General features: G+C 34.7%; 3 protein-coding genes across 4 annotated transcripts; 1 reads left to right on the forward strand and 2 right to left on the reverse strand.

Moving 5' to 3' along the window:
• Positions 219–3,002, reverse strand: LOC109351921 (3-hydroxybutyryl-CoA dehydrogenase). Its single transcript, XM_019593624.1, has 4 exons — positions 2,725–3,002; positions 1,794–2,015; positions 1,525–1,637; positions 219–903 (listed from the first exon to the last, which is right to left on the reverse strand). Exons 1-4 carry the CDS (start codon positions 2,908–2,910, stop codon positions 534–536), a joined length of 891 nt encoding a protein of 296 aa, XP_019449169.1. The 5' UTR covers positions 2,911–3,002; the 3' UTR covers positions 219–533.
• LOC109352854 (squamosa promoter-binding-like protein 3) lies at positions 5,785–7,071 on the forward strand. Its single transcript, XM_019595034.1, has 2 exons — positions 5,785–6,116; positions 6,588–7,071. The coding sequence occupies exons 1-2, from the start codon at positions 5,785–5,787 to the stop codon at positions 6,802–6,804; spliced, it is 549 nt and encodes a 182-aa protein (XP_019450579.1). The 3' UTR covers positions 6,805–7,071.
• On the reverse strand, positions 7,578–10,535 carry LOC109351922 (probable protein phosphatase 2C 39). 2 transcript variants are annotated; one of them, XM_019593627.1, is made up of 6 exons: positions 10,310–10,535; positions 9,212–9,457; positions 8,579–8,855; positions 8,232–8,386; positions 7,928–8,109; positions 7,578–7,883 (listed from the first exon to the last, which is right to left on the reverse strand). In XM_019593627.1, exons 1-5 carry the CDS (start codon positions 10,340–10,342, stop codon positions 7,972–7,974), a joined length of 849 nt encoding a protein of 282 aa, XP_019449172.1. In that variant the 5' UTR covers positions 10,343–10,535; the 3' UTR covers positions 7,578–7,883; positions 7,928–7,971. The 2 variants fall into 2 exon arrangements, with proteins under 2 accessions (XP_019449172.1, XP_019449171.1); XM_019593626.1 differs by having other exon boundaries at positions 7,578–8,109.

Raw genomic sequence — 10,535 nt, forward strand, 5'->3', positions numbered from 1 at the left:
ACTACTGAATGGAGTATGGAGTATAAATGTACAATCTTCCTGTCATCTTTAGCAATGATGAGCTGAAGCTTATACTGTCTGCACAATGCTTGTGAATTTTGATATAAATTGCCTTAGGTTATGAAAGTAACAGGTTTTTTCCTTTTCAGATCAAGTACACAGAACATTTTGAATTCAATCCATGAAAGTCTGGCAGCACATAACACTGCAGATTACACATAAAAACATGGAATATTCATTAATGCCCTTTAGATTGGAGCTCAAAAAGTGAGTAACCAATCATCCTGATAACGATATCAATTGGTTAAATCTTAAAAATATCAGTAAATTTATACAAGCTTGTCTTGTATTTGTATCTGAAGCCTTGTATGCTTATTTGAACAGTGTATCTGAAGCCGTGTATGCTTATCTATAACTTCTTTCCATGCACACATTACAAAAATACATCAATAAAACAAGGAGACGCCTTGTGGTGTCCCTACTTTGATGCTAAAAAAACATTAATCATTATTCTTCTGAGGCAACCAAACATTTTAGAGACGGGAAGATGATTTCGTAGACCTTGGCTCTTTACTATAGTCATATACACCGATACCTCGTTTTCTACCAAGTCGGCCAGCATCAACATACTGGACAAGTAGAGGGCAGGCTGCATATCTATTGTCCCCAAGGCCAGCATGAAGAACTTTCAGTATTGACAAGCACACATCCAATCCAATGAAATCTGCAAGCTCTAAAGGACCCATTGGATGGTTAGTACCCAGCTTCATTCCTGTATCAATGTCCTCTTTGGTTGCAACGCCGGTATAGAGAGCAAAAAATGCTTCATTTATCATAGGCAAAAGGATACGATTTACTATGAAGCCTGAATAGTCCTGGGAGGTTATTACTGTCTTGCTGAGCCTGCATAATGAACAAGCAGTAAATTAGAAAAACAAGGTTATGATTATTTTGTATCAAGCAACATTTGCTAAGTGGAATGGAAATAAAGAACCTCATAGGGACATGGAAGTGATGGGAAACAAAGACGATGAATACAAAACAAAAATTGCAGTTATCGACATGTTATTTAAAGCATACAAAACTGAGTCCATATGCAATCAACATAATGATTTGGTTCGGCATATTAAATTATGTAAAATTAGTGAACATTCAGAATAAATGGCAAATGTACCAGTATTGGATTGACCTAGAAGTTAGGAGTTAGGACAGAACATATCTAACTTTTACAAAAACATTAGATGCCCATATTTCTTGAAAACATAAACATGGTTTAAGGTGAGTTGTTATAATGTGCTTCAGATTTGTTGCATGAAAAGCACACAGGCACATGCGTGCCAAATAATGTGGAGAATGGAAACATAACAGCCTGAAGGTGAATTCAAGACCAATAATACCAATTCCTCATATGCATACATGTAAACCTGCCTATTCAATTTTTTTAGAGGAAAAGGTGGAGTGGTGATGTAGACAAAGAGGGTACATATAATGAATCCATTAGGATATGGGAATGAGGATAACAACCTCTCTGACAATGCTTTTGTAGCAGCAAATGTCTCATCAGAAGTGTCTGCACCTCGCACAATCTCAATTAATTTCATTGTAGGAGGAGGATTCATAAAATGCATTCCTATAACCTGAAAATGACATAAGTTTCTTCTTCATACATCACACATGACAATCATAGCAGATAATCAACAGGAAAAGGCACTATTTTCTCCAACACATAGGACTAGATATTTGTTAGTATACAGAAATGTTATCTGAAAAGGTAAAGTGAACCCAAATAAAACCTGGTGTGGCCTGCTGGTTGAAGTAGCTATACGAGTAATTGAGATGGAACTTGTGTTAGATGCCAAAATTGCAGAACTCTTAGCAAGCTTGTCTAGTTGAACAAATAATTTTTTCTTTATATCTTCAGATTCTACAATGGCTTCAATGATAAAATCAGCCTCACGGAACTCTTCCAAATTTGAGGTGAATCGCAGACGTTTCAAAGCATCAGCACCTTCAGCCTAAAATTTATAGATGTTAATACTTTGAAGAACAAAATGTATAAAAAAAATTAAAAATGAGAAGTATCTCTGTAGTAAAATAGACCAAAACAGAACACCATATCATTAGTCTTGTATAACTTTTTCATCATCAAGGATACTGTTGACACAAAAACAATTTCACTTATCCAGATGTTTCACATAATCACATTGATACACTTATACTTCTAACCTCAAATGAAGCTATGAGCCACAAGCTTCAATTTCAGACATAAAAAACAAAACATTAATACAAGTTTAAAAATTACCGATTTTCTAGGTTCAATGATTTACACTTGTGCAACCTGGGAATCATAAAGCCATTGCTTAATTTTATAACTGTGGTCTAGGGCTTAAAAATATGTTTGGTACATGAAATAATTGGTTTAAGGTTATATATATATATATATATATATATTCACTCTTCTCATGCCCTGTAATAATGGGACCCGTAACTTAAATGATCAGCGCCTAGATGATGTAACCTCTCTCAGTCCTGGGATGAAACCGAGGACAGCATGCTTAACTAACACAAGGTCATTGATTATGAACAATTGCACGCTTCTTAGCAACCCCCCTCACAAATAACCAATTATTATAAGTTTGCACTAAAATTAAACAATGATGTAATAAGGAGGGAGGAGTTAAAAACAAATAAATAAATAAAAGGAATGAGATTAAGATTAGAGACATGAGAGAGTTGAGCTTTGGAAACAAGACGTTTGATGGAGGCAGAAACAGAATTGGAGGCAGAGGAAAGAGCTTGAGGGTTAACATCATAAAGCCAAACGTCGATGCCATGCATGGCCACCACTTGGGCTATTCCCGATCCCATTGCACCACCGCCCACTACTCCGATTCTCTTCACTGATGCCATTTTTTGCCCTTCTTTTTTCTCTTTCTGCAAAGTTGATGGAGTGTACGACACGCACGTTGATGGATAAGAAGCTCTTTATTGAATTGTGTCAGATTGTACCATATAAAGTGATAAAAAATTTATTTAATAGAAAAATATAAGAATATAAATTAATATTTTAATATTTTTTTAAATATTTTAATTGAGAAAAATTATGGGAGAAATAATCTTTTGTCTATTAAAATAATATTAAAAAGCTTAAAGCTTAATGTGTATCTATTGTGACGTGTAAATATATTTATGGTATATCATTTACCTGCCACTTATATTTAAATATAAAATATGAATGGTAAATTGTGAGATATAATTGATGAATGTAAAAATAGTTACAATATCAATGTATATCAATATTATGAAACCCTGAACTCAAGTTAAATATTAAGTCAAATGAAATCTTATATTAGATTTAATCAGTTTAAATAATTAAATTGTCTGATTGGATAAGGTAATTTCATATCTAAATAATAGTTTTGTGAATATTAGAATAGGTGGGTTAAATATTTAATATTTTTGTTATTAGCCAAGTTAGTTTAGTCCAGCTGAAAATTATTTCTCTGGTTATCGTATAAATTAGTTATTCTTACTATATACATCCCTGGTAAGTATATAACTATGCATAATTATATATAATTAAAATTTAATATGTATGCAAAATATTATGAATTTTTTTACATTGTTAGCCCTCTTCCACATTAACAGATTAGGATTGGAGACTAGTATTACCTCCATCATGGAGCATGGGTACTGAATCACAATACCTATAGAAAGCACAATCTCTTCCATCCTTCTGAGGATTACTCATGAGTCATGACAACTTAAATGAGTTTTATTAAGGAGGATGAAGATCTCATATCCCAAATTGTTCCACTCCATGTCTAAAGTCAATCATAGTGTTTTATTTTATTATATTTTGCTTTTAAAATTTTATATAATTGGTTTGAGACAAGAAAGAGACATCATTGAAAATAGGTGATCCCTACTAATTTGTGAATTATGTTGATTTCAGGTGAAGTTGAATAATCTAAAATATACATTAGGTCAAATCAATAATCATTTAACATGTATTGGGTGTTTTTGTCTTCTACATCTAGATACCAATAATGCTAAAAACTTGCATTAAGTACTGAGTACAATGCCATCCTGTGAAATCATGGTATTAGCGTGCTAAGTCGTGTCAGCACTCAGCACCGCATGTTGTGGCCATAATTGTACTATTGCAACATGACATCATTTTATACCAGAAAGATTCTATGGACTGAGAAACAACTAACTACTAAATCATTAAACATGTATCAATCAATTAATACTAAATACAATAATTTCATCCCACAGTCTGAGTGGAAGAAGAAGATAGAGCAAGGTTCAAATGTTGAAGATAAAGGAGGAAACTAGGAAAGAGCAAAGGAACAGTTTGTTACTGTATGTTTATGTTAAAGAGATGAATCTCTTTGCTGCTATCTTGTTCTTTAGGATCCATTTGTGAGTGAAATTTTGGAGGAAAAAGAATTGAAAAAAAATACTTTAGAGTCATTCATTTCCTTATTTTTAAGATTTCATTTCCTTCTAAAATTCAACTCGACAAAGAATTTTATATGCCACTCTCAACTCTAGCCTTTTCTAGTGCTGTAAGTACTCTAAGGCTGTAGATATAACATACAGTCGAACAGTAGCTGTCCCCACTAAGCATCTATTATTTTAATGTTATTTTAGTTTCATGTTTTAACAAAATCCACATGAACGACACACATTCTTCCGTTTGTCATGTCAATTCTGTTAACAATATTCTTTAGATCAAGAATAATTTTGTTAAATTCATCCAGATGATCTTTTATGGGTTTTCCTTCCTGCATTTGAAGAGTATATATTCTTTTCTTCAAATACAACCTGTTAGTGAGTAACTTCGTCATATACAGGCTTTCCAGCTTCAACCATAATGGAGCAGCTGTAGTTTCATCTGACACTTGTCGTAGAACTTCATCTCCCAAGCACAACAAAATTGCACTATGTGCTTTTTTCCAAGTTTTCATCCTTTTCATCCTTCATCTCCCAAGCCTTGATGAACTAGTAGAGCTTTCATCTTCAATCGCCATAGGTTGAAATCATTTTCTCCATTAAATTTCTCCAAATCAAATTTAGCACTAGCCATGATAACCGTATACCATAACAGTATCGTAGTCCGTGAACATACACCAGAAAAGCTCCCAGGAAAGAGAGGTGGGTCTTAACAGACACGCTTAAATACCAGGTCTTTCCTAAGACAGAACTTTCCTAGACATGCACTTTCACATTATTATACTTTTCCAATAACAAGAACAATTCTTTTCTGGTGTGTAAGATCAGACAATGCTGCAAACACAGGGCATACTAAGAATTTTCTTTTAGATCGTACGGCTTAGCATGCAAGAGCTCTATGAGCTCTGATACCAGTTTGTTGATACGGAAGACACATAGAGAGAATGACACCGAGAAATTAACGTGGTTCATCAATTTGCCTACGTCCACGGTTGAAGAGCAACAATGATATTATCACTATTATAAAAGAGAATTACAAGTTCACTCGAGTGTTTCACTCCCTTCCCAAAACTCAAGTACACTCAATATCACTCTCACTCAAGTATATCTTAAACACTAAAATACTCCTCACAATATTAGAACAAGAGAAAAAGAGAGAATATGCATTCCTATTTATAGCCAAAGCCTTGAGGATCCTATGGCCAAAAACAAAGATGCTTCACCACAACCTCTTCTTCTCATTGGCTACAAAAAAGTTCCACTATAGTCACTCATTTTACTTGGTCACATCATTCTCTTTTTCTTTTAAGCCAATATTTAATAATGAGTATTGAGAGGAAGAGAGCATTGGTTGAGAAGGTGAGAAAGGATAGCATGGTTGAAAAAGAAGTGGAGAATGAAGTAAAGGAGGAGAATGAAAGTAGTGGTGTTGGACTTACAGAAGAAGAGAAGAAGAAAGGAATTGATGGGAGCAAAGGGTCATCAAGTTGGGGTGGAGGGGTTCCTCCACCTTCCTGTCAGGCAGAGAGGTGTGGGGCTGATCTGACCAATGCAAAGAAATACCATGGCCGCCATAAAGTGTGTGAGTTTCATTCCAAGGCACCTGTTGTGGTGGTTGCAGGCCTGAAGCAGAGGTTTTGCCAGCAATGTAGCAGGTTTTCAATTCTCAGTCATCTAGACCATTTTTCTGTTGCTGTATATAACATTTTACTATAGATGGTAGAGTAACTAGTTTTGTTCTTGCTTTCCTATGATAATTTTTAAGTTCACCATGTACTTATGAAACTAAGAATTATCTTTTTGTACCAGAAAATCAATAACTAACTCAGTTAGGAATAGGATGGAATAGTATCTTTACCTAAGTTCAGGAGAAATAAAGTATGCTTAATCTGTAGTACTGCCTATAAAAACCTTGAATTGAGAACAGCCTACTTATATCATACAAAAATATTGCTAGATCATTGCCTACAGAAACTATTTTCTAAAGCAAACTATATCATTGTATATAACTTTTCACTTTTGTTCCTCATTATTTTTTCACAAGGAGCAGAAATGTTAAATGGTTTAAACTTTATAGTACTGCTTCTATGTTCACCTGTTTAGAAATGTATAATGAGTCACTGCAGGTTCCATGACCTGGCTGAGTTTGATGAAGCTAAAAGAAGCTGCCGCAGACGCTTGGCTGGACATAACGAACGGCTCCGGAAAAGCAACTCGGAGAGCTGCAGCCACAGCAGAGGTCATCACCCTAAGGAAAGCCAGTGCAGGCTTGCTGATGAGAGGGGTCTTATTCCAATCAATATGGCAGGGAATTCTGGCTACAAATCTTTTCATATCAGATGAAGCCATCTAATGTTCACTTGGCTCCCTCTCTTCTGTCAATCTTTAGTATCTTACATGCCAAGGCATATAATAAAGATCCCTTTGTATGTTTACCACAGCAAAACTTCCAACTACAAAAGGTGGTGCTGTCTTTTGCTATCTAAACTAGTTTGTTTGAAACTTCATGTCTTACTTATTTAGTGAGTGTCTCGTGTGTTCTGTTTGCCCTATCATTATTATCCTATTAAAGCAACTTGAACAGTGTGCCCTCATCTTAATATAAAAACGCAATTGCTTCTTTTAGGTAAATTCACATCTTTTCATGATTTCTAATTTATATGCCCCCTTTATTTCTTGGATTTGCTGTAAAGATACTTTTCCATGTTCCCATACAATAAAATAGGAACCACAGTTATTCAATAGGTAAAAATGGCATTCTAGCTGAAATGGGTGATAAATATGGAATTCAGTTTCTCTCCGGTACAAGAATATGAGGAGATGAACTTTCTCAATTTCAAAAATTTAAAGATTTATTTATGCTACCTGTCGCAATCTTCGTCTGCTACTGAACTCTTTAGTTCTGGAGAGGATTTGAATTGTAAATTTGACCCTATGATTAGAGTCAAAACAGATCCTCCTACCTTTTGACTAAGGGGTGTTGGAAAGAGTGATTGCCAGTATGAAAGGATTTCCTAGTGAAAATAATGCAATTTACCCTTTGAGGCTTGGGCACTAGACAAAAATTAACAGAGTAACCAATTCCCACATATCAAGAATTAAATCACACATGGCCATAGTTCACAAACAAATTACATTTTATAACATTCTTTTTCTTTTCATAGTACAAGTAATTGTGTAAAAATTCCACCCCCACACATCTCCACCAAAGGAAAGGTGTAGGAGATGGGTTGATCTAAAAGTTTCATTGTCCAAGCAGTAATTTGGGAAATGTTTTTTTAAGAACACTAAGACAGACCAAAATAAATTACATCATACCTATTACTTTGGTCTGCATTTAACAGAAATCCAAACTAAATCTTTTTCTACATTGATACATCAAAAAACACTTACTCGGCAGGGAAGACATCACACACTGAATGCTTCAGCATAATAACACCTAATTATATCAAGCTTAAAGCATATGTTACACTTTCAAGTTTGTTATCAAACGTATGATGAATTCTGTGATCAGTGAAATCTCACAACAACGCAGGAGATATCATCTGAGCTTTCCCTGTTAAGTGCTTCTTCAGTAAGGTGCTTTGCTGCAGACCGAGCATCCTTTATTTCTCTGATAGCATCAACTGCTTCTTGATTTGACATTACCTAGAATAATTTCAATGAAAAAATGTGAGCACTACAGAGGTATGCATGGGTGCATCCAACATATATCCGTGTGTTAAAAAAAAGTGTGTGCACCGTGATTTATCATTTATCAAATCTGATACCTTCCATAACCCATCACTAGCTAATATGACAAACTCTGCATCATCATCTATTGGCTCCAGTGTCACAAAAGGTTCTGAGCTCAAGTGCTTCTTCAAGCTTTTGTCACCAAATGCCCTTGACACTGCCAACTGTCCATCAACCCGTGGCACATCCCCTAAATTGGTTTGGAAAAAAAAGACACCCTTAGCACTGAAAAAGAGTCTTGTCATGTTTTAAGAAAATGTTTTTAGAATAATATCAACTAAATAAGGAAATGCATTTAGAATGATATGCTCACAGAGCTACAACCTCGTACAGCACTTATTTAAGATCAAATAAAAGCATCTTACATTTAAAAATGTCATACCTGGGAAGTTTGATACAAAACCACCTCTGTTTTTGATATCTTCATATTCAGTTGTTGGTTCATGATCCACTGATAGAGGTTTGGCCACCCCATTCTGGCATATAACAGCACGAGAATCTCCAATATTGGCTACTATTAGCAGCTGACAATTGACCAATATTGCTGTAACTGCAGTTGAACCCCCTTTACCCAATTCACCTGATTTCTCTAGAATAGTAGAATCAGTCATAGTATATGCTCTCTTGACGGCATTCACAGGTTCTGTCCAGAAATCGGGCTACAAGAAGAAGAAAATTAGCAGGGAGAAAAGGGGGACTAAGGTATACATTATATGCCAAAGTCAATGTCAAAAACCAAAGCTATAAGGGCATGAAATAATTTACCAATAAGTTTAGAAAAGAGGAAAAAGGCACAAACAGAAACTTCTGAAGGCAAGCAAAAGACTCCATTTCTACATTATTTAAATTCCTATTACACATATTAACCAAATTCATTCAACTTGAATTGACATTGTTAAATTTACAATTTGACTCTGAGAAAGTGCAAATCTGCCTGAAAACTCGAATTTAGTTGACAATTCAAAGAAAGGAGTTCATAGATTAAGGAACCAAAAGAAGCAGGAACTCCTATTACCTCTTTTAGGATGTTGTCAAACAAGTGAGACTGCAAGTAATCAGGTACGTTGTGACCGGAGTGGCCATCAAATATTGCAAACAAACCCAATTCATGGTTATCAACTTGCTTAAATTGAGCAACAACATAGTCTTCCATGGGATGTCTTGATTTTCCCTTTACTAAGTGAAAGCCATGTGTTATATGCTTGTCAATCTTGCTCTTTCCTTTCCCTGAATCAGGGTCAGATGAGCCCAAAACCTTTTCCTGCAAGTAACATACACATGTCAGAAGTTGAATTTATTCAGGTGCAGGTGAAATACGTGACAGAAAACTTCTGCGTCGTCATCTATTAATCTAGCGAAGTTCAATTTGCTTAAGCATTATGCCACTTCTTACACATTCAGGTGTATTTTCAAAATTAAGTAGCTAAGGGCACCCATTTTTCAAGGAATTCAAAAATAAATAAAACAAAAAATTATACACTATATGAATTCTTCTTTTTCGAACAAAAAATGCCTAGAGTTGCAAACTGTAATCAACCATTATTGTCATATTGACATGGTACATCTTTGGACCTTTGCAATTGTGATTCACAGATTCCATTTGATTTAATTAAGTCTTCTAGATCTAGGCCTTCCACACTTGTCATGATTTTATTTACATTCATCCTTAAAGAAACACCTAATTAGCAGTGAAGTTAATGATTCCATGTTTTTAACACATCAGGACCATTTTGCTCTTTGTACCATTAAGTATCATAAATCTGCAACTCGAAGGGAACGCTTCGGTAAACTGCTTAATTAAACATAGAACCAATTTGTTTACTTTTTTTAAATAAGCTAATAGGAGCTAACCTTTTTGAAGTTCTTTCATAAAGTTGTTGAAATAAGGATAAAAATAATTGCCTTCTTATCATTTTATCATTCATTCTCTGAAGGTTGTTGAACACGTGAAAATCGATATTTCTAAATTCTACTCATATAATAGTTCATCAAACTAGAAGGCAATTTATTAAGCTTCAGTTATAGAGAACAGATAGGTTTTGATGACAAAAAAGGGATATAACGATTTAAGTAAAAAAGAGAATGTGATTAAGGAAAGAAGTAGATAGTATACCTTCATTTTATGTAAGATTTCCTTGCCAGTCATAACTGTAGAGAAGGGTTTATATAGAAATAAGGAGTTTTAATTTGATTTGATTTGATTTTGGTTAAGAGAGAGATATGAAGAAGGTAGAGAGAGAATAGAAATAGAAATGAAAGAGGAGGTGATGAGGATGGCTGTTGTGTCGACACGACTATGTTACTTCCCAATTACTTCGCCGCTTATTACGCAACTCTTT

This window comes from Lupinus angustifolius, chromosome LG07, assembly GCF_001865875.1.
Source record: "Lupinus angustifolius cultivar Tanjil chromosome LG07, LupAngTanjil_v1.0, whole genome shotgun sequence".
Taxonomy (NCBI): Eukaryota; Viridiplantae; Streptophyta; class Magnoliopsida; order Fabales; family Fabaceae; genus Lupinus; species Lupinus angustifolius.